The sequence below is a fragment of the Piliocolobus tephrosceles genome, chromosome 11 (assembly GCF_002776525.5).
Source record: "Piliocolobus tephrosceles isolate RC106 chromosome 11, ASM277652v3, whole genome shotgun sequence".
Lineage (NCBI taxonomy): Eukaryota > Metazoa > Chordata > Mammalia > Primates > Cercopithecidae > Piliocolobus > Piliocolobus tephrosceles.
The window spans coordinates 57,238,429-57,263,092 of record NC_045444.1 but is presented as its reverse complement, the minus strand read 5'-3'; the positions used below and the strand labels follow the sequence as shown (position 1 = coordinate 57,263,092).

Genomic DNA, 24,664 nt, shown 5'->3' with positions numbered 1-24,664 from the left:
GTTTCTTAGTCCTAAGTTCTAGCTTGATTGCACTGTGGTCTGAGAGACAGTTTGTTATAATTTCTGTTCTTTTACATTTGCTGAGGAGTGCTTTACTTCCAATTATGTGGTCAATTTTGGAATAAGTGCGATGTGGTGCTGAGAAGAATGTATATTCTGTTGATTTGGGGTGGAGAGTTCTATAGATGTCTATTAGGTCCGCTTGGTGCAGAGATGAGTTCAATTCCTGGATATCCTTGTTAACTTTCTGTCTCGTTGATCTGTCTAATGTTGACAGTGGAATGTTGAAGTCTCCTATTATTATTGTATGGGAGTCTAAGTCTCTTTGTAAGTCTCTAACGACTTGCTTTATGAATTTGGGTGCTCCTGTATTGGGTGCATATATATTAGGATAGTTAGCTCTTCCTGTTGAATTGATCCCTTTACCATTATGTAATGGCCTTCTTTGTCTCTTTTGATCTTTGATGGTTTAAAGTCTATTTTATCAGAGACTAGGATTGCAACCCCTGCTTTTTTTTGTTCTCCATTTGCTTGGTAGATCTTCCTCCATCCCTTTATTTTGAGCCTATGTATGTCTCTGCATGTGAGATGGGTCTCCTGAATACAGCAGACTAATGGGTCTTGACTCTTTATCCAGTTTGCCAGTCCGTGTCTTTTAATTGGAGCATTTAGTCCATTAACATTTAAGGTTAATATTGTTATGTGTGAACTTGATCCTGCCATTATGATATTAACTGGTTATTTTGCTCGTTAGTTGATGCATTTTCTTCCTAGCCTCGATAGTCTTTACATTTTGGCATGTTTTTGCAATGGCTGGTACCGGTTGTTCCTTTCCATGTTTAGGGCTTCCTTCAGGGTCTCTTGTAAGGCAGGCCTGGTGGTGACAAAATCTCTAAGCATGTGCTTATCTGTAAAGGATTTTATTTCTCCTTCACTGATGAAACTTAGTTTGGTTGGATATGAAATTCTGGGTTTAAAATTCTTTTCTTTAAGAATGTTGAATATTGGCCCCCACTCTCTTCTGGCTTGTAGAGTTTCTGCCGAGAGGTCTGCTGTTAGTCTGATGGGCTTCCCTTTGTGGGTAACCCGACCTTTCTCTCTGGCTGCCCTTAAGATTTTTTCCTTCATTTCAACTTTGGTGAATCTGGCAATTATGTGTCTTGGAGTTGCTCTTCTGGAGGAGTATCTTTGTGGCGTTCTCTGTATTTCCTGAATTTGAATGTTGGCCTGCCCTACTAGGTTGGGGAAGGTCTCCTGGATGATATCCTGAAGAGTGTTTTCCAACTTGGTTCCATTTTCCCCCTCACTTTCAGGCACCCCAGTCAGACGTAGATTTGGTCTTTTTGCATAATCCCATACTTCTTGCAGGCTTTGTTCATTTCTTTTTCTTCTTTTTTCTTTTGGTTTCTCTTCTCGCTTCATTTCATTCATTTGATCCTCAATCGCTGATACTCTTTCTTCCAGTTGATCAAGTCGGTTACTGAAGCTTGTGGATTTGTCACGTATTTCTCGTGTCATGGTTTTCATCTCTGTCATTTCATTTATGACCTTCTCTGCATTAATTATTCTAGCAATCAATTCTTCCACTCTTTTTTCAAGATTTTTAGTTTCTTTGTGCTGGGTACGTAATTCCTCCTTTAGCTCTGAGAAGTTTGATGGACTGAAGACTTCTTCTCTCATCTCGTCAAAGTCATTCTCTGACCAGCTTTGATCCGTTGCTGGCGATGAGCTGCGCTCCTTTGCAGGGGGAGATGCGCTCTTATTTTTTGAATTTCCAGCTTTTCTGCCCTGCTTCTTCCCCATCTTTGTGGTTTTATCTGCTTCTGGTCTTTGATGATGGTGACGTACTGATGGGGTTTTGGTATAGGTGTTCTTCCTGTTTGATAGTTTTCCTTCTAATAGTCAGGACCCTCAGCTGTAGGTCTGTTGGAGATTGCTTGAGGTCCAGTCCAGACCCTGTTTGCCTGGGTATCAGCAGCAGAGGTTGCAGAAGATACAATATTACTGAACAGCGAGTGTACCTGTCTGATTCTTACTTTGGAAGCTTCCTCTCAGGGGTGTACTCCACCCTGCAAGGTGTGGGGTGTCAGACTGCCCCTAGTGGGGGATGTCTCCCAGTTAGGCTACTCAGGGGTCAGGGACCCACTTGAGCAGGCATTCTGTCTGTTCTCAGATCTCAACCTCCGTGTTGGGAGATCCACTGCTCTCTTCAAAGCTGTCAGAGTCGTTCGGGTCTGCACAGGCCTCTGCTGCTTCCCCTGTTGCTTTTTTAGCTGTGCCCTGTCCCCAGAGGTGGAGTCTACAGAGACAGGCAGGTTTCCTTGAGCTGCTGTGAGCTCCACCCAGTTCAAGCTTCCCAGCGGCTTTGTTTACCTACTTAAGCCTCGACAATGGCGGGCGCCCCTCCCCCAGCCTCGCTGCTGCCTTGTGGTTAGATCGCAGACTGCTGTGCTAGCAATGAGGGAGGCTCCGTGGCCGTGGGACCCTCCCGGCCAGGTGTGGGTATAGTCTCCTGGTGTGCCCGTTTCCTTAAAGCGCAGTATTGGGGTGGGAATTACCCAATTTTCCAGGTGTTGTGTGTCTCAGTTTGCCTGGCTAGGAAAAGGGATTCCCTTCCCCCTTGAGCTTCCCAGGTGAGGCAATGCCTCGCCCTGCTTCAGCTCTCGCTGGTCGGGCTGCAGCAGCTGACCAGCACCGATTGTCCGGCACTCCCCAGTGAGATGACCCCAGTAAATCACCGGTCTTCTGTGTCGCTCGTGCCGTGGTTGGAGACTGGAGCTGTTCCTATTCGGCCATCTTGCTCCGCCCAGTACTGGTTAGCTTTTCATAACCAAATCCTATTCATCATACTTTAACTTATTTGGATAGATCTTAAATTGAATGCAAATCCCTAGTGCTATAGAATGAGTGAATTATATGTTAACATAGTTATTCATCAATGAGTTGCCTTTAAGAATATAATCTGAGGCCAGGCACAGTGGCTCACTCCTGTAATCCTAGCACTTTGGGAGTCCTAGGTGGGTGGATCACCTGGGGTCAGGAGTTTGAGACCAGCCTTACCAACATGGTGAAACCCCATCTCTACTAAAAATACAAAATTAGCCGGCTGTGGTAGTGCATACGTGTAATCTCAGCTACTTGGGAGGCTGGGGCAGGAGAATTGCTTGAACCCAGGAGGCAGAGACTGCAGTGAGCCGAGATCGTGCCATTGCACTCCAGCCTGGGCAACAGGAGCAAAACTTCATCTCAAAAATAAAAAAAAGAGTATAACCTGAGCCTGGGTCAGATTTTGCTAAATGCATATTTGGGTCTTCTTGCTTGGAATGCTTCTTGAGTCAAATTAGAAGTCTTAATGATATGCTTCAAGGCCCACCTTTTTATCCTGCCGTATACCAGTTTGGGCTCTCAGGATTAGTGCTACTTCTCATGCCTAAATGTGACTCCCACTTCTAAACTCTTCAACCATTTCCCCTTCTCGTCACTTAACAATATTATCCTCCTCCATCAGAAATTTTAAGACTTATACCTCAGGGTGCTGGCCCTCTCCACACCCCTGTAGAAGTTGTATAAAACCAATTATGTCGCCAACTAGACTATAAAACCCATGAGAGCCAGGACCATCCTTACTGTTTAATGACGTGCTGAACTCTTTCTGTAGTTCAGAAATGGTACTAAGCAACATGATGCAAGGATTATTTGATACCAGCATACACAGTAAAATCAGGAGGAGTACTGGCCTACAAATTTCAGAGTATATGGCTGCCTTAGTAACCATGGGCCAGCCATCATTACTGAATTTCAAATAAAGGCCAAACAGAACATATTTAAGTTAAGAAGAGGCCAATTAAAAATCATACTGCCTATTGGCCAGGCACAGTGGCATGCATCTGTAGTTCCAGCTACTCAGGAGGATGAAGTGGGAGAATCACTTGAGCCCCAGAGGTGGAGGCTGCAGTGACCTGTGATTGTGCCACTGTACTCCAGCCTGGGTGACAGAGCGAGACCCTGTCTCAAAAAAAAGCTGAGGGGCGGGGGTGGAAATACTTATTAACAAGTCAGACCTACAGTTTCCTTTCTTCTCTAGTTTGAGCATTTCTGGACTCCAGATATAAATATTTCTTCTGGCCGAGCACAGGGGCTCACACCTATGATCCTGACAGTTTGAGAGGCTGAGGCAGGAGGATCATTTGAGAACAATAGTTCAAGACCAGCCTGGGCAACATAGTGAGACCCCATCTCTACAAAAAAATCTAAAATTAGCTGGGCATGGTAAGGCACATCTGTAGTCCTAGCTACTCAGGAGGCTGAGGAAGGAAGATTGCTAGAGCCCAGGAGCTCAAGGTTGTAGAGAGCTATGGTAGCGTTACTGCACTCCAACCTGGGCAACAGAGCAAGACCTTGTCTCCAAAAAAATAAATAAATATTTCTTCCATCCTCATAGGAACTCTCCAGAGTCCTTTCTGTATTGTTGTGATTTTGCTTCTGGAGCTGTGGAGCTCATAAAGGTATGCTACTCCCGGGAATCATACCAACTGATGCCTAAGGTATTACCCCAGAGAAATGAAAGTTGTTTTGATTTTAAGATCACTAGAGGCGGGGTATGGTGGCTCACACCTGTAATCCCAGCACTTTGGGAGGCCGAGGTGGGCAGATCACCTGAGGTCAGGAGTTCGAGACCAGGCTGGCCAACATGGTGAAACCCATCTCTACTAAAAATAAAAAAATTAGCTGGGTGTGGTGGCACGTACCTGTAGTCACAGCTATTCGGGAGGCTGAGGCAGGAGAATCGCTTGAACCTAGGAGGTTGAGGTTGCAGTGTGCCAAGATTGTGCCACTGCACTCCAGCCTGGGCGACAGAGCAAGACTCTCAAAAAAATAACAAAAAAGATCACCAGAAAGGCCAACAGCGTCAGGCGCGGTGTCTCAGGCCTGTAATCGCAGCACTTTGGGAGGCCAAGGTGGGTGGATCATGAGGTTCGGGAGATCGAGACCATCCTGGCCAACATGGTGAAACCCCGTCTCTACTAAAAATACAAAAATTAGCTGGGCGTGGTAGTGGGCGCCTGTAATCCCAGCTACTCGGGAGGCTGAGGCAGGAGAATGGCTTGAACCCAGGAGGCAGAGGTTGCAGTGAGCCAAGATCACACCACTGCACTCCAGCCTGGTGACAGAGAAAGACTCTGTCTCAAAAAAAAGAAAGAAAGAAAAGAAAAAAGAAAGAAAGAAAGGCCAACAGCACATAAGAAATGACCAGAAAGGGTACTGACCTACAAAATTTAGAATGTATGCCTGCCCGTGAATAATCGTAGTCCAAGCAGAACCTCTTTAAGTTCAGAAACAGCAACCCAGAGCAGACCTCTAATAATACTATCTACTAACTCAGAAAGCCTAACCCTCCTCTACTTTTAAACTTAAAAAGGGATTGCGAAGGATATCTGTTATCAAGGCCAAGAGCTAGCCTTAATTTTTTTAGGGCAGCTGGAAATAAGCTAACAATACTGAATTGGAAAAAAGTGTTCAGATTGACAGAGGAAAGGCTTTTGGGAGAAAAGGTTAAAATTTTGACCTTTTTATTAAAAAAAAAAAAAAATTCCCGGAAGTCTACTAAGTCCTCTTTTTGCTTTCTGTTCCTTTATCGTGACAGTCACACTCGTCCTACAGAGCAGCCCAGTGTTTTGCCTTTGTTCATGATGTATGTGATGATGGCTTACCTTACCCTTTTCCAGATGGGATCCTGGATGTCATTCTCCTTGTCTTTGTGCTCTCTTCTATTCATCCTGACAGGTAAATGAAGACGAAAGGGCAAAGCAGATGTGTAAAGCTCCTTTATCAGTAGTGGTTTTCAAAACTATCAAAGCAAAAATGACAATTTTTGAATTTATTATTTAGTGAGCGACATTATGTATAATATGCAGCCTTTTAATGGCAGTTTTTCCTTTCTTCGTACTTTTAGACAGAAACTGGTCAGACTACTTCATTAATGAGCTTTCTGTCACTGTCAGAATGAAGTGAGCATATTCTGGCAAGACACATTCCTATTAAAAGTGACAGTGCTTCAAGGAAATTACAAATTCAGAACAATCTAATAGACTCCCAAGAGGGAAATTGTACTTGGCGATCAGAAACAAACATCTTTAGCGTAGTGTCTTCCTGAATGTTCATGAAGAGGTGGGCTTTGGATCTGTTTGGCTTCACACAGGCCTATTGATGGGCTTTAAAAATTTTGTTCTAAAGAAGCACACTAGGGAATTAGGAGTTACTAAGATTTGCCAGATTATCATTAGACCTTTATGATCTAAGGTTAGCCTGATGCCATCATTTAAATATTTATGACTTAAAGTTTCATACAGTGTTTTAAAACTATAAACATAGCTTTTCTCCAGAGAGAAAACATAAAGAGATATTACCAGCAATTAAAATGATTACCTTTCTTAAATCTTGCCACCTTCTATGTATTAAAGGGTACATATGGTAAGTATCAGGTCTGTGCTTTCATAAGGTTTCTTAACATTGGGTTCTCATAGTTTCCGGTAGGAGATACAGACTTGGCATCAACCACTTTTTGTTTGATGAGTATGATGACCCTTTTCCATAGAAACTGAGTTACCATGTGCTTATTTCTTTGCAATTAAAAGGCCACTAGGACCTTTACAATTCTTTTACTTCCCATTGAGAAATGAGCACTTTGATTACTTGTAGAAGAATAAATTCCATTTCCAAATAAATCTGAAATAAGATACATTAGCACCTAGTGAGGTATGTCAGATTTTATGAAGCTACTGTTTCCTCCCAGTTTCTATAACCTATTTCTTTCTGCTAATCTGTTTAGACTGTAGGCATTGTTCAGGTACTAATAGATATCATGTATGTGTTTGGTATCCTCATATGAACAGTTAAAAGGATAGAGGAGGCGGATAAAGAACAAGATTTCCCATTTGATACCCATAACAAGAAACATTTAAATTCTACACATAACCACAAAAAGACTATTTGAAATTAGTTCAGATAATGTATTTTCTCGTGATTTGAATTGAATGTTAAAGAGAAGAGAAAGGCCGGGTGCGGTGGTTCACACCTATAATCCCAGCACTTTGGGAGGCCGAGGTGGGTGGATCACCTGAGGTCAGGAGTTCCAGACCAGCCTGGTCAACATGGTGAAACCTCATCTCTACTGAAAAATATAAAAATTAGCCAGGCATGGTGGTGGATGCCTGTAATCCCAGCTACTTGGGAGGCTGAGACAGCAGAATCGCTTGAACCCAGGAGGTGGAGGTTGCAGTGAGCTGAGACTGTGCCATTGCACTTAGGTCTCGGCAACGAGAGTGAAACTGTGTCTCAAAAAAAAAAAGAGAAGAGAAAGCAGATGCCTTGGGAAGATTGTGTCTATCATATAGCATTTCATTCTATTCATTATAAAATGAATTTAGATGTATCATGACAGTGACCACTGTCTTACCTACATAGAAATGATCTAAAAATAAGGTGAATGAATAGAAAAGGGACAATAGTAAATTTTTTTAAAAGGCAAGGCAGACCGGGCCGGGCACGGTGGCTCACCCCTATAATCCTAGCACTCTGGGAGGCCGAGGTGAGCGGATCACGAGGTCAGGAGATGGAGACCATCCTGGCTACCACAGTGAAAACCCCATCTCTACTAAAAATATTTTTAAAAATTAGCCGGGCATGGTGGTGGGTGCCTGTAATCCCAGCTACTCAGGAGACTAAGGCAGGAGGATGGCGTGAACATGGGAGGCAGAGGTTGCAGTGAGCCGAGATCACGCCACTGCATACCGGCCTGGGCAACAGAGCGAGACTCCATCTCAAAAAAAAAAAAAAAAAAAGGCAAGGCAGGCCAGGCGCAGTGGCTCACACCTGTAATCCCAACACTTTGGGAGGCTGAGGCGGGAGGATCATTTGAGGCCAGGAGTCCAAGACCAGCCTGGCCAACATGGTGAAACCCCCATCTCTACTAAAAATAGAAAAATTAGCTGGTTGTGCTGACACAGGCCTGTGATCCTAGCTACTGGGGAGGCTGAGGCAGGAGAGTCGTTTGAACCCAGGAGGTGAAGGTTGCAGTGTGCCAAGATTGCACCACTGCACTCCAGCCTAGGTGACAAAGCAAGACCTTGTCTCAAAAAAAAAAAAAAAATAAAAGGCTGGGTGCTGTGGCTCACGCCTGTAATCCCAGCACTTTGGGAGGCCAAGGCAGGTGGATCACCTGAGGTCAGGAATTCAAGACCAGCCTGGCCAACATAGTGAAACCCCGTCTCTACCAAAAATACAAAATTAGCCGGGTGTGGTGGCACACACCTGTAGTCCCAGCTACTCGCGAGGCTGAGACAGGAGAATTGCTTGAAACTGGAAGACAGAGACTGCGCTGTGCAGAGATCGTGCCACTGTACTCCAGCCTTAGGCAAGACAGAGTGAGACTCCATCTCAAAAAAATAAATAAATAATAAAAATACAAAAATTACCGGGGTGTGGTACCGCACGCCTTTGATCCCAGCTACTCTGGAGGCTGAGGCAGGAGAATCGCTGGAACCTGAGAGATGGAGGTTGCAGTGAGCCAAGATCACTCCAAGGCTAGTACTCTAGCCTGGGTGACAGTGAGTAAGACCCTGTCTCAAAAAAAGAAAAAACTAAAGGCAAGGCAATATCTATAGTGTCACTTAGGACTATAGTAGTAGATTCAACCCCAGAAAAGTTCTAGAAAAGTAGCATCTTGGTAGCTTGGAAAATTCAGGCACAAGTAAGTGGCAAGCAATTTGGCTAGACCCTGAGCCTGGAGGACCCAGCTTAAATGGGAATAAATTGTAGGTGGCTACAAAAGAACAGTGAGTTGTCCTTCTTTTCACTGAAATGGAAGTACACAATATTACAGAGCTGGCCGGGCGCGGTGGTTCTCGCCTCTAATCCCAGCACTTTGGGAGGCCGAGGCAGGCAGATCACAAGGTCAGGAGATCGAGACTATCCTGGCTAACACGGTGAAACCTTGTCTCTACTAAAAATACAAAAAATTAGCCGGGTGTGGGGGCAGGCGCCTCTAATCCCAACTACTCGGGAGGCTGAGGCAGGAGAATGGTGTGAACTCGGGAGGCGGAGCTTGCAGTGAGCCGAGTTCACAGCCACTGCACTCCAGCCTGGGCGACAGAGTGAGACTCTGTCTCAAAATAAATAAATAAAATAAAATAAAATAAAATATTACAGAGCCAAGCATAAAGCAGGCAGTCTATACATTTTTTGTCTCTTCTTTTCCTTTTCCTCTCCCTCTATCCAGAGGTAAGTGAAGACAGCAGAGTTGGCCCAAGTAGGGTGAAGAAAGAAAAGGGGCTTCATACCATTCCTGTCTTGTCCATCTCACCCCCAGCCCACTCCCACCTGCAGTTCTCAGGAATTGTCTCGGGAACTGCACTATGAACCAAGATGAGATTATCAAGAAAAGTAGCTCCCCTTCCTTGCCTTTATCCTCAACCCCAGACATTAACGGATAGCTGAGAGGAAAGGATTTGCAGGAGGCGGCGGCTACATTTTAAAGTATTTGTTTATTTTTCTGCATTTTAGTTTCATGCTTGTTTAACTAACAATTACAGAAAGATTTTGCTATGTACATAAAATATTTATCCTGAAAGTGAATATTTTAAGGTTTAGATATGATTTTCCTTCATTGGCAAAGCCTACGATATAAGCACAGTGTGAAAATAACCTGTAATAAAATAAACAAAAAATAAGTTTCTTTTTTTCTTTTATGTCCTTATGTTCTAGTTTTTTAAAAAGGGCTTTTCACCTAATCATGCCACCTCCTGTCCTACTTCTCTCTTATTTTATAGTTGCTTTCATTTTCTCAGTATCTGCTTCCTTCGTAATATGACATAATCTGAGTTTTACCTCACTATTCCACTGAACAATGTTTTAATTGAAAGGAATTTACAGATTATCTGATTCAAACTTTTCATTTTTTTCAAATAAGAAAACTTCAGCAGCTTTAAGTAGCTTAGATAAGGCAGAGACAACAAGGACTTAGCACACAAGCTTGCATTTACCATTCTCTGCCCATGGCAGACATTGATAATCGATTTTGTACTCTGTAACTCCCAGTGAGCTTTATGAGTCCTTCTCAGAGCTCTGTAGGCAGCCAATGCCGTCACTCAGAATGAATGTGAAATCTGAAATCTATGCCATCCCTGGCCCATAATCACACATAAAGCCATGAACACTTAGCGAAAAACACTAAATCAAGAGCAGCTATAAGGGATTACATTTGACTGAAAGCCAGATAAGTAGAATAAACAGTAAAGGAGAAACGCAAAGGCTCCCTGATGTTGAACTAGGCTTGGAATGTGAATAAAATTTAAATAGGCAGACAGTAAGGAGGAGAGAATTCTTTGAGGAAAAACCATGTGAGCAAAGGCAGAGGCTGCTCAGGGCCAAGCATGACAGTTTGGCTAGGGGAGCTGCTTCAGATTGGAAAACTGTTGGAAAGATTAATTGGGGTCAGTAGTAGGAGATCTTAAGAGCTCAACTACGAAATTAAAATTTTATTCTATGGATTAAAATCATGAAAGTTTTTGAGCAAGGAGATGATTTGACAAAATTATCATTTTAAACAGAATTATTAATCGATAACATGCAGGAAGGATTGACAGGGAGAATAATACAGCGTGTTAGGAAGCAGATTTATTTCCAGGCCTCAGGAGATAGAGGTTGGTACTAAGGGAGTACCAATGGGAAACAAAAAAGACAAGAAATATCAAAGATGTCATTAAAAATAAAAATTAAAGAGGACATAGAATTTTATGGCCAATGGAGAGGATAGTGGAAGAAAAATAATTTCTCTTCATGAGGTGAGTGATGGTGGTACCTCTGAACTAAACAAAGAAGTCAAAAGGAGAATGAGCTCATTTTGGAGGGAAAATATTCCGTCTTTAGATATGTACAACTTGGGATGGCTTTGTCATATTTTTTATCTTGCAAGAAAAATGAAGCACACTCAGTTTTTATCTGTCTCAGAACTACCTTCATTTTCTGTAAGTACCAGGAAACATCTGTGGTTTTGAAGTTTAGCTTTGACGTCATACATCAAGCTCTGTGAAGTTACCACTCTGGCCATTTGGGTGATTTCTTGATACTCTAGGACTTTTGAATCTAGTCATTTAGTAAGTTGGTATTCTTTTTTCCTTCTTTACAAAATATTTTTAATTTTGTTAGCCTTACGTTTATGGTTTAGATTTCTTTGGCCTTATCAAGCTTTTCTTATTTTGTCTTCAACAAAGTTAAAGCTAGCATATAAACCAAGATTTCCACAAACTGGGTATCTTTTTAATACTTTGTTTTCAAAGGATGCAAGGTGTTGTAAACCGACTGTCCAAGTTACTGAAACCTGGGGGAATGCTGTTATTTCGAGACTATGGAAGATATGATAAGACTCAGCTTCGTTTTAAAAAGGGTAATAGTATATTCAGTTTGAGGTTATTTTTAAGTGTTCTAAAGATGCCTTGATTATATTTCACATCAAAGTATTTAGTTGTTGTTTCTTTTTTTTAAGGAATACCCTTAAAAGTCTCTCTTTTCACAATTTTTTTCAGGACGTTGTTTATCTGAAAATTTTTATGTTCGAGGAGATGGTACCAGAGCATATTTCTTTACAAAAGGTAGGCTAATCTACAAGAGGAAATGATTGGTCATAATTGTTCTTATTAGTTATTATCTCACAGATTATAGCTCAGAAGCTATAAAACTGAGGCTTCCATCATTGATTAAGCATTAGATGTCTTCATACTTTGATGCTTATAACTGGTCTACATAAAAGGTTGAAAATGGCCATTTATTTTTTAATCTTTTTCCAGTTGAAACTGCTTTAAAGAGGCTCTTGTTTTACCCTCATACCCAGATGAAGGTGAAGGCTGTTCCATTTTGGAGATATTGTTAGCCTAGATATGAAAAAAATTGATGATATACCACAACCAGAGGAGGACATTTGATAAGTTTATAGAAAATTACTTATCTTGGCCCATCACAGGGGTGCTCACTTGTAATCCCATCACTTTGGGAGGTGAAAGTGAGACGATTGCTTGAAGCCAGGAATTTGAGACCAGCCTAGACAACAAAATGAGACTCTGTCTCTACAAAACAAATTTTTTTAAATTAGCTGGGCTGGTGGTGCATACCTGTAGTCCCAGCTACTCGGGAGGCTAAGGTGGGAGGATCACTTGAGCCAGGGCAGATGAGGCTACAGTGAGGTATGATTGGACCACTGTGCTCCAGCCTGGGCAGCAGAGTGAACCTTATGTCTAAAAAAACAGTACATTTTCAAAATAGAAAGAAGGAAAATTACTTATCTCTAGCTAATTTCTCTTTTTTTTTTTTGAGACAGAGTCTCCTTCTGTTGCCTAGGCTGGAGTGCAGTGGCACAATCTCAGCTCACTGCAGTCTCCACCTCTCCAGTTCAAACGATTCTCCCACCTCAGCCTCCCAAGTAGCTGGGATTACAGGCACCCACCTCCACACCTAGGTAATTTTTGTATTTTTATTAGAAATGGGGTTTCACCAGGGTGGTCTCGAACTCCTGACCTCAGGTGATTTGCCTGCTTCAGCCTCCAAAAGTGCTGGGATTACAGGCATGAGCCACTATGCCCGACCAATTTCTCATTTTTAAAAATGCATTTCTAACAGTACCAAGTGAATGCTGCATTCAAGGATTTTCCGAAATTTATGTGAGTACTTTTATAATCTGCCATTTTGGGTTTCTGTAAACCAACAAAAACTCAGAAAGGGAGCATCTTTCAAAATATTGAAAGCTGCAACCAATAGTTTTATATATCTGTTGATGTCTGCCGTGTCAGTCTGTAAACAGGTGTATTTTTATATGCATGGTGTATTTTTGTGAAGTAGAAGAAACTCGCTTGGTTTCATAGGTTTCCTTCACCAAATTGTTCTAGAGAGTGTTTCTTGTATAAATGAAATTTAGATGGTCAGTTACTCCATCAATGTTCTATTCCTTACCTCCCCCATCCCTAGTCACATGTCATATCTTTTATTGCCATTTTTGTCTCACAGGGGAAGTCCACAGTATGTTCTGCAAAGCCAGTTTAGATGAAAAGCAAAATCTGGTTGATCGCCGCTTACAAGTTAATAGGAAAAAACAAGTGAAAATGCATCGAGTGTGGGTTCAAGGCAAATTCCAGAAACCATTGCACCAGACTCAGAATAGCTCCAATATGGTATCTACAGTCCTTTCTCAAGACTGAACTTTGTAGCATGTTAAGGTACAAAGCCAGAGGACTGCTATTCAAGGACTACTATAAGTCTTTCGTTTCTCAAAAGACAATGAGAAAAAAAGAAAAGAATTTGTGTTTCCTGCTGTTTTGTCATAGGTGAGCTCCTTTGTACATTTTAAGCACATGTAAGTGGTTTGGCACAGTGTGCCTTTTTCTGTGCTTTGAAAACTTGACATGCCAAGCTTGTTTGAATTTATTACATCTAACCATTTTGCTTGTTTCTTGAATTTTATAAGCATTCAATTAAATTAGTATTATGTCAGGTAATTTTGAGAAATTGTAACTTGACATTTTTTGCAAGTAAAAAATATTGTTTATTTGTTTGGGCTTAGTAAACCAGTTCCCAAACACAGTCTGACTCTTCCCATTGTCATCTGATTGCAGAGAGAAAGCACACCTTGTTTCCAGGGAAAGCTACAACAAGCCCAAAGTCAAAGTGTATTATTTTTTGTCTTGTTGTTGTCTATTTTCTCCCCCCTTTTTTTTTTAATTCAGGGGCTGACATCTGAAATATAATTTTAGTTCCTCTTTCCTTTCCTAAAATTGGGGAAGTATAGCCCATGCTAACATTATTTTCAGGCTATTCTTAGATATACACGTTGTTAGGCCAGGTGCAGTGGCTCACACCTGTAATCCCAGCACTTTGGGAGGTTGAGGCAGGCAGATTGCTTGAGCTCAGGAGTTCGAGACCAGCCTGGACATGGCGAAACCCTGTCTCTACCAAAAATACAAAAATTAGCCAGGCATGGTGGCACACACCTGTGGTCCCAGCTACTCAGGAGACAGGTGGGAGGATCGCTTGAGCCTGGGAGGCGGAGGTTGCAGTGAGCTGAAATCGTACCCTACACTCCAAACTGAATGACAGGGTAAGACCTTGTCTCAAAATTAAAAAAAAAAAAAGATATGTAAGCTGACAAGCTCTTGTATCAGGGGCTTTTGAACCAGAGCAACTTCATCTTGAATAGGGACTGTGTAAAATGAGGCTGAGACCTACTGGGCTGCAGTCCCAGGAGGTTAAGGCATTCTTAGTCACAGGATGAGATAGAAAGTCAGTACAAGATACAGGTCTTGCAGACCTTGCTGATAAAACAGGTTGCAGTGAAGAAGCCAGCCAAATGCCACCAAAACCAAGATGGCAATGAGAGTGTCCTCTGGCTATCCTCACTGCTACACTCCCACCAGTGCCATGACAGTTTACAAATGTCATGGCAACATCAGGAAGTTACCTATGTGGTCTACAAAGGGGAGGCCTGAATAATCCATCCCTTGTTTAGCATATAATCAAGAAATAACCATAAAAATGGGCAACCAGTAGCCCTTGGGGCTGCTCTGCCTGTGGAGTAGCCATGCTTTGCTTTTTTTCTTTTCTTTTTTTTTTTTTTTTTTTTGAGATGGAGTCTCGCTCTGGCACCCAGGCTGGAGTGCCGTGGCGTGATCGCAGCTCACTGCCAGCTCTGCCTCCCGGGTTCACGCCATTCTTCTGCCTCAGCCTCCTGAGTAGCTGGGACTATAGGCGCCCACCACCATGCCTGGCTAATTTTTTGTTTGTTTGTTTTTGTATTTTTAGTAGAGACGGGGTTTCACCATGTTAGCCAGGATGGTCTCAATCTCCTGACCTCATGATCCGCCTGCCTCGGCCTCCCAAAGTGCTGGGATTACAGATAGGAGTCACCATACCCGGCCTGTTCTTTACTTTCTTGATAAACTTGTTTTCACTTTACTATATGGACTCAATTCTTTCTTGCACAAGATCCAAGAATCCTCTCTTGGCGGCTGAATCCAGACCCTTTCTGGTATCAGTGGTAAGCTCTGTTTAAGACAACTGTCATACCCAAGAAAATTCTTAAATTGTGGCAGTTAAAAATGTATTTATCCCCTTGAGGGCCAGGCACAGTCACTCAAGCCTGTAATCCCAGCACTTTGGGAGGCCAAGGAGGCGGATCACCAGGTCAGGAGTTCAAAACCAGCCTGACCAATATTGTGAAACCCCATCTCTACTAAAACTACAAAAAAAAATTAATCAGGTGTGGTGATGGGCACCTGTAATCCCAGCTACTCGGGAGGCTGAGGCAGGAGAATCAGTTGAACCCGGGAAGCAAAGGTTGCAGTGAGCCGAGATCAATCACGCCACTGCACTCCAGCCTGGGCGACAGTGCAAGACTCCATCTCAAAAAAAAAAAATTTATTTACTCCCTTGCTTCAAAAAGGACGTAAGTTGACTTGCAAATCACATTTTGTAGAAATGAAGTTTTTAAGATTGGTCTCGTACTCATTACATAGTATTTATTGACTACTTACATATTGAGTGCTGAATTCTATGGAATAATACAAACAATAAAGACCCAGCCTTGTTTATGCTCTTCAGGGAGCATAAATAGAGTCTAGCTGGCAAAACAAAATGTGCATATCCCAAACCTGTAAATCATGATCTAAGACAATATACAAACAAATACTCAAGTAGGGAACTTACAGCAGACTTTGATTATGAATCACAGAACCTAGAAGAAATGAATACTCTCTTGAAAGAACCATCATTGGAATAATTCAGTTCCAACTGTTTTTTCTTTCTGAGTTCACTTAAAATCCAATTTTCTAGAAGAATATCATTGGTCCAGCTTTAGTCATTGGTTCATCTCTTAACAGGCTGGGGCAGGGCAGCTTAATTGATGATGGCACCAGAATGGGCAACATGGCGAAAACCCTGTCTCTACCAAAAATACAAAAATTAGCCAGGGATAGTGGCACGCACCTGTGGTCCCAGCTACTCAGGAGGCTGAGGTGGGAGGATCTTTTGAGCCTGGGAGTCAGAGGTTGCAGTGAGCTGAGATTGCACCACTGCACTCCAACCTGGAATGGAAGGAAATTTCACTTCCTGGAATGGAAGAAAGTTCTTCAAAAGAAAATGAAGACACTGCTATCAAAAAAAAAAAAAACAGGGGAGGGATGCTGTCCAGTCACACCCAACACATCATATAGCAGTGGTAGCAGTAGTAATAGTAGTTCCAGAGAGAGAGAGAGAGAGAGATCAGCTCTGAAAAAGAATGGAAAAGAATCAGGTTTCTTGGGGGAAGTAGGTCTCAGGCTAGTTCTTGAATCTACGTTCTCAGCAGATGGTGAGAAGACAAGTGTGGTGTGGGATATTAATGATGAGGAATAGGTAGAAAAGACGGGGAGGGGGTCATCTTGTAGATAACCTAGAATAGCAGGTATATTGACTTCTAGTCTCTGAACTGGAGCCATCTGAGATCAGTTTGTTTTTGCTTTATCCTAGACATGGTGTCTTATAAATGTATTGAGAGAGGTTGAGGAGTTGTCTATAGAATGGAATGGAGTGAGGTCAGAGATCAATGGCAAGGAAGAGCACGTAAAGGTTTTTACACAAACTTGCCTTGATGGCAAGTCCTCAAAAGTACAATTATCAAGCTTTCTGTTGAAACATGTATAAGTCAGTAAATATAAATGTTAAAATTTGCCCAAGACTCTTAACTCAGTTGTATTTCATAATTAAAGTATACATTAACAAACCAAACTAGTCATGAAAGTATTACATACAATAAGGGTAGTTTAGATAAGTTAATGTTGCTATGGGAACCCCAGCAGATCTCCTTGTATCTGCATTTAAAAATCATGGCCCAAGGTGGTTTTAAAAACAACAGAAGGTAAAATTATTCTCACATTCTCACACATGTAAATTGTACTGTCTCTCTCAGTTCTAAATAGCGGATTCAAGCCAGCCTCTTGACTGGCACAGTAAAATTCAGCTTCGTGTCTTTCTATAATGTATTACAGCATGTGAGTTAACCTTTAGAAGCTTCAAAAATACATCAACCAAATTTGGACTGTGAGACACAAACTGGTCTCTTTTGGGCTCTGTCCAGCATAGCCTTCCTATTCCACATGGCTGCGCAGCAGGGCCATTTCCACCAGTGTCTTCTGCTTGCCTGGTCAGTCTTTCTCTCTCTTAACCTACCTACAGCTTCCTTCTCAGGGTTTGCTGCTAGACAGAAATGTAGATTTTGACACAGAAAGAAAAGGGAAAGACCTATTTGGAATTTTGTCTATAGATGTTAAGAAATCATGAAGTGTTGCAAATGTAACTGCTTGGATATTAGTTTAAAATATTTGATAACTGCATGAAATTCTAATTTACCCCTCACATCCATAAAGCTAGGACCAGTTGGTTAGGCAGAGTTTGATACTTAAAAATTCATCTTCTGAGAGAGCTGAATTTCAAACGGACCATTTTCTTTCCAGCAGTAAAAGGTATATTATTTCATCTTCTTACAATACAGAAACAATGGAATATATTGTTTAAATGCACCCTTCATTTTTTTCCTCCATTTCTAAAAATTCGCTTTTGAGCATCGTCCAAATGTAAAAATTCTCACACATGAGGAACTGTTTCCAAAGGTTGTGAGAAAGTTAAGATAACAGTTTCTATTATTAAAAGTTTTGCATTCGGTATGACACATTTGCCTGTATTGAAACACCCATTTAACATTGACTTCTGAGAACTTATTTGCTTTGCCTCTCTCGGTTCCATATGCTTTGTCTCCAAATTGTGAACACGTCCCTGTTTCTACCCGGGTGTTATCCTATGTCGTTGCTGTACTCTAGTTGGTACGTGAAAATTCACCCATATGCAGATAGCTGCCCTTTTGGAGGCAAAACTTAAAGCTATCAGAACCATCTGGATTGTTAAACCCCAAAACTTCCAACTCATCAAAGTCCTGAAGCCTGAATAGATCATACATTGTTACTTCTAATTGGTTTTGATGTTTGTTATGCTCCTCACAAGTGCAGATAACTTCACATTTGCATCACTAATAGACCTCTTTCAAAGCCTCTGCTCCTCCTGCTTCCTGCCTCTATTAGTCATCGGGAGACTTAGTGTTGGCGTGGGTATTTTCCCCGCTTGTGAAAGTGCACTGTCAATTCTAGAGCATTGAATATATGTGAGGTATTGTTATTAATCTACAAGGCAGTACACACAGTATTCCAGCAACAGAGACTTTTTCAAAGGTTTTATGAGACATTGTAAGAAAGACAGTGTCTTTCCATGGAAAAAAAAAGTGTTGCCTCAGAGTCAAACAGGAAGCATGGGTCCTAGTTCCTATTGAACTGCTTAGCTGATCTTAATTTAGCTCTGAATGCTAGATTTTGTGTATACTATACACATTAGTTAATCCTCAAATTCCTACGAATTCATTTTGATAACTATTTACAGAAGAGATGTTGGGTAACTTGCTCAGGATATCACATCTAATAAATAGCAGAGTCACAACTCGGACCCAGAACTCTTTGATTCCAAAACCTCTACTCGCTGCACTTGTAATGGATGGACCCAAATGCTGCTGGGAAAGGCACCAGGGAAGAAAGATCTTCTGAGTCAAGCAGAAAACAATAGCAGTGGAGAGGAGTTTGTTTCGGATGACCTTCAAGGTTATGGCTCATTCTAGATCCAGTCATTCTAGGAAATAAGTAGGTTACACTTGTCCATAATTACAAATTGGAAAGGAAGAGAAGGAAAGGGACTGAGAGGAATGACAAAGCAAAAAGCTTTCAATCAGTTCTTTTCAGCATTCTGCTTCTGCCTAGTTCTGCACTCGCCCCACCCCCTCAGACTTCAGCCTTCCACTTGGCATCCCTCCTCGCAGAGCACTCTCACTTACATACTCCTCACTTAAAGAAAAAAAGCATTCTGTACTTCAAGGGGGAAAAAAAACCCTTAAAATGTCTTTATAAGGATTCAACTCTAGGGTAATATAAAATATGTGGAATCAGGAGGTGTCCATAATAAAATATGAGTGAAAATATCATTATTTAAAACATTGTATGTACATTAATGCCACATTAATACCAATTCAAGCATGAAATGTTGAGCATTTCTTGGAATACAGTTTCTTGGAATATGGTTAGGGATTTGAGAGGCGCAAAGGTACCCACAAGATGGCTTTGGTGTAGTTGTAAATATAAATAGAAGTAAAATAACAGTTGCATCTTTTATAATGAATCTATATTGTGGCCTCAAAGCTACAGAGAAAAGTGGATGCCAAAATCTGTCTTTCATTAACATATGTCTTAAATGACAGGGAAGAGGTGTTAAAGATAAAATTACTTTTTCCTAAGAGTATGAATCAGCAACATGCAGTAACAAGCAAGTAATAATAGTTCTGCGTGTGAGTGCCTACAGAGGGTAAGAAAAATAGCATCAGATTGAAAAAGCAAGTGCACCTGCAGGAGGGACCCAGGAGGCTGCAGAGCACAACTCCCTTGAGCACCATCTCAAAGTATCTCAGAGCACAGTGACCCTAATTCTGGCAAGTCAGGCTGGCATGAGATGGATGGAGCACACTGAAACCTCCAGATGGTCAGACAGCCCACCCTCAGCTGCCCCTGGAGCTCAGCAGAGGCAAGCTACAAGGCATTGCTACTTGGCCAAGAGTTTAAAACAACAGCTCCTGATTCTACAGTGTCTGTGGTTTCACAACCACTTAACCTTAAGTAAGGAACAGCTAGAGGCAGCTGAATGAATAAATACATGTTAACGTTACATAAAGAGGAAAAAAAGCAATACTTGAGCACATGGACTTAAAATAGTGTCCAGGTAGCTGTGTCCTTGGCATCCCAGTGATCTGGGTCTTTATCTTTGATTTTCTCCAGCAAGTAGACACTAAGTAGATCCAGGCCCCAGGGGGGGAAATGCTTCTCTATCAGATGTTACCTATCAAATAAAATGAGCCTTTGATTGCCTCCTAAAAAAAAGCCCTGGCATCATCTTTCCTAGTTGGGCTGATGAGGTTTGGTCCAGGAAAATGGAATTTTGTTATGCTTATAAAAATTATTTGGCCAAATGTTTTCAATCCATTGCTCCTAGTTCATTGCAGAAAACGCAGAAATTTTTCTCAGTTAATCTTTACCAAGTATTGTTTTTTTCAAAAAACACTGGAGGACAGTCACCCTTTGGGTTTTTAAGGCTTTTCCACTGGAAACAAGCACTAAACCTGTATGACTTCCTAAAATTAGCAATGAGCCCGCTGCTGAGTCCATTGCATTAGTGGGTTTGTTTTTTTTTTTTTTTTAATGCTCTGTACTTAGCACAAGCAACACTATGTAATTGCTGCCTCATTTCTCTCACCTTCTGCCTCCTGAGAGCAACTTGTGTTCCTCCTAAGGCGGTCCTGCTGAACAGAATGCTTGGCATAAAGAATGCGATCGCTCTTCTTACATCTTTAGTTGTGCCCTGCTCCCTCAGGTGAGCAGAGACATATCCCCCTAAGCAGCATTCGGCACTCGCACTGAAAATTGCCTGAAAGAGAATGGCTGGAATTGCCAGCATCACATGCTGCATGGAAACAAGAAAGAAATTTCTGCCTCCAAGGATAATTGCTTTTCTCATTGCTCATACTTTTTCTTTCACAGCCCTCATTTATTTTAATATTTATATTTTTACTTTGACTTTCTAGAAGATATTTTTTAAGTTTCTTTTTAATCCAAATGAAAGATGAAATTCAGGATCCCAAAAAGCATGGAAAAATCTATCCTTTCCATGAATATATTCTTAATCCACCACTCTCTCAGAGTGTCTCTTCATTTGCAGCTTTGTTTCTTAATAGAACACCTGGGCTCTGGAGATGAGTGAGACAAAGCTTCATTATAACCTTCCTTGTTTTACTCGCATTTCTTCCATGCTTTCTCTCCCTAACTCACTCTCCAGGTGCTTCTTTCTCTTGCCAAATAGTGCAAGGAAATACTTTTGCAGATCTTTTGTTTACTTTAGGAAAAAAAACATGGATCCAGGCTTTCCCATTCGGCACTGCTGCTCATTTCCTGACTGGCCTTTAAAGTTTGGCTCAGTAGTAACTTGGGGACTTGTTTCCTACTCACAGTGAAAGGAGCTGGGTGCCCAGCAGCCCCATGCCGGCATGAGAATTAAGTTCTGCTCATTCCCTGGATAAGCAAGCTGACGTTTTCCTCATCGATTTTCTTTTCCATTTCTCAAAGCTTTATTGCATACTCATTTAGCTTTGACTTTTAAAAAGACATTTTAATAGTGTTGTTTTTCCTCCAAGCGTGTGCGGAAGCTGATCATGTGCACGAGGAAGCTCTCGAGAATAAATAATTACCTCATTGCTGTTTTTCACGTACTACCTCACACACTATACAACACACCCAGGGCTTACCCCTACTCCAATTTCATTGGCAAGTGCCTGACCTGGTATAGGAGGAACTGTGACACCAAAGGAATTTGACTTGGGTTACCTCACTTTCTAGGTTCCCAAGATTCCCAAGTTAAGGAAGCTTTGGTTATTACATAGTTGAACATTTTCTTATTTCATGTAAGTTTTGTAAATCTTCTGTGATTTCTTCTCCTCTTTGGCACATTTACATTAAATTTTATTCTAGTTATGTAACTGTATAGTATAATTATGTTTATATATGGATATAAATTGCTCGGTTCATCCTACTTTGGGGAGTTTATTCATAGTTTGCTATGAGGTCAGTAACTTTCCAAAGAGACAGGCTTTCTAAACTTGAAGCCTATACTTTTATATATTAATGCATTTTTTTTTTACATTAGAAGATAGTTAACCTAAGAAAGTTGAATGATAAGTAGAATGAAAGTAGAAAGCACTGACTGACAAATCAAAGATCTTCAGTACATCAGGGATGAGTGTTGTCTTTCTTAGGGACTTAATCTGTAATATAAAATGTCAAATCAAATACCATTTTCGGCCGGGCATAGTGGCTCACGCCTGTAATCCCAACACTTTGGGAGGCTGAGGCGGGTGGATCACCTGAGGTCAGGAGTTCGAGACCAGCCTGGCCAACATGGTGAAACCCCGTCTCTACTGAAAATACAAAAAATTAGCTGGGCATGGTGGTGTACACCTGTAATCCCAGCTACTCAGGAGGCTGAGGTAAAAGAATCACTGGAACCCAGGAGGCAGAGGTTGCAGTGAGCCGAGGTCATGCCACCACACTCCAGCCTGGGCAACAAGAGCAAAACTCTGTCTCAAAAAAAAAAAAAAAAAAAAAAAAAAAAACAGAACAATAAATACCATATTCGTGGTGGTACAGACAAAGATTAAGCTATTGACATAGACAAGATCCAACTGAGGAAGCACACTGTGTCACTGGTGATGAAGAATCCAGAGTTGGTCATTCCTCTAAAGCTCAGCGAGGAGCAGTCACCTCGAGGGAAGGCTACCAGCAGAAGCCAGCAGCACTCTGACCTTATGGAAAGTGGACACACTTACACCCAGACACATTAGCCAAATGCTGCTTCAGTGACCCAAAGAAAAACACAGTCACAGAAGGTTGTTGCAAGAGTGACTTATGACTGAATCTCAGAGAACTGGACGGTAGGCTTAACTGTCCCCTGCCTAAGCTCAGAGAAAGAACACAAGAAAGAGCCCTAGCGGAGCTTTGGAAACAGGAAAGCGAGAGGCTGTCAGCTTTTTTCTGCTTACCTGAAACACCATTTCTGGTGTTTTTGTAGCACAGAAATGGCTACTAAAAGTATTAGGGTGTAGAAAACAATGGTCCAAAGGATGGTTCTTCAGCATGCTGAGCACACTGAACTAAAGGAAATTAAAACACCATCAAAGCTGCCCCAGAACCAAGGAGTTGGCCGGGCGTGGTGGCTCACACCTGTAATCCCAGCACTTTGGAGGCTGAGGCAGGCAGATCATTTGGAGTCAGGAGTTCGAGACCAGCCTTACCAACATGTAGAAATCCCATCTCTACTAAAAATGCAAAATTAGCCAGGTGTGGTGGCACATGCGTGTAATCCCAGCTACTCGGGAGGCTGAGGCAGGAGAATTGCTTGAACCCAGGAGGCGGAGGTTACAGTGAGTCGAGATTGTGCCATTCATTGCACTCCAGCCTGGGCAACAAGAGTGAAACCCCATCTCAAAAAAAAAAAAAAAAAAAAAAAGAACCAAGGACTCTTGGTTTCTTCACCCCACATCAAGCACAGGAAGGGGTTCTCTGTGGAAGTTTCCTTATCTGACTGAGTAGAGTTCTTCCAAAAGAAACGCTGTTGGCCCAAAACCCCCTCCCTAGGAAATCTCAGTAAATAACCAGGGAAGATTAACCACCAGAAAAGATTGAAAGTCACCTTGCCCAGACAGACTTTTCATCTGTTTTTCTGAGGGCAGTTCCAAGAGGTTACTGGGGAGACTTTATCTGCATAATAAGACAACCTTTGGTCACAATGAAGTTCTGCCTCTTGCCTTCCTAAAATTTGTTGCCACCTCTTACAGAGCACAAAAAAACTTTGTCGCAGGCCATTATTTCTTCTCTGGTCCCATTCAGTTTTCAAAGAGAATCATTTATAAACTACTGTCTGCTCTTTGGGTCCACTCAATTCTCCTAAAAATCATTCACTGCCTGTTTTAGTTTGTTCTCACACTGCTAATAAAGACATACCTGGCCAGACATGGTCTCTCACACCTGTAATCCTGGCACTTTGCAAGGCAGAGGTGGGTGGATCAACTGAGGTCAGGAATTTGAACCCCCGCCTCCCGGGGTTCAATCAATTCTCCAGCCTCAGCCTTCCAAGTAGCTGGGATTACAGGCACCTGCCATCATGCCTGGCTAATTTTTATATTTTTAGTAGAGATGGGGTTTCACCATGTTGGCCAGGCTAGTCTCAAACTCCTGACCACAGGTGATCCGCCCACCTCAGCCTCCCAAAGTGTTGGGATTATCGGCATGAGCCACTGCACTGTGCCCAGCCTGCAAGTTAGTTATTTTCTAGATACAATGGGGGTACAGGCATTAGGTAAATACACCGATTCCAAATGGGAGAAATTGGCCAAAACAAAGGGGCTACAGGCCCCATGCAAGTCCAAAATCCAATGCGGCAGTCAAATCTTAAAGCTGCAAAATTACCTCCTTTGACTCCATATCTCACATTCAAGTCATGCTGATGTAGATTCCTATGGTCTTGAGCAGCCCTGTCCCTGTGGCTTTGCAAGGTACAGCCCCTCTCCCAGCTGTTTTCATGGGCTAGTGTTGAGCGTCTGTGGCTTTTCCAGGTGCACAGTGCAAGCTGTTGGTGGATCTACCATTCTGGGGTCTGGAGGATGGTGGTCCTTTTCTCCCAGCTACACTAGGCAGTGTCCTAGTACGGACTCTGTGTGGGGGCTCCCACTCCACATTTCCCTTCTGCACTGCCCTAGCAGAGGTTCTCCCTGAGGGCTCTGCCCCTGCAACACACCTCTGCCTGGACATCCAGGTGTGTCCATAGAGCCTCTGAAATGTAGGCAGAGGCTCCCAAACCTCAGTTCTTGGCTTCTGTGCACCTGCAGGCTCAACACCATGTGGATGCTGCAAAGGCTTGGGGCTTGCACCTTCTGAAGCCATGGCCCCAGCTGTACCTT

The 24,664-nt window shown here is 42.1% G+C and overlaps 1 protein-coding gene across 4 annotated transcripts in view; it reads left to right on the top strand.

The window, feature by feature from the left end:
- Positions 1–21,688, top strand: part of METTL8 (methyltransferase like 8) — a 115,529-nt gene extending 93,841 nt beyond the window's left edge. For 3 of the 4 annotated variants that reach the window (XM_023185942.3, XM_023185943.1, XM_023185940.1), the window contains 5 exons: positions 4,442–4,505; positions 5,645–5,784; positions 11,337–11,443; positions 11,583–11,648; positions 13,054–21,688. In XM_023185942.3, the coding sequence (XP_023041710.1) occupies positions 4,442–4,505; positions 5,645–5,784; positions 11,337–11,443; positions 11,583–11,648; positions 13,054–13,244 (568 nt within the window). In that variant the 3' untranslated portion in view covers positions 13,245–21,688. The remainder of the gene's footprint in view (positions 1–4,441; positions 4,506–5,644; positions 5,785–11,336; positions 11,444–11,582; positions 11,649–13,053) is intronic. The other variant, XM_023185944.1, reaches the window with a different exon arrangement.
- Positions 21,689–24,664: the final 2,976 nt, after the last annotated feature.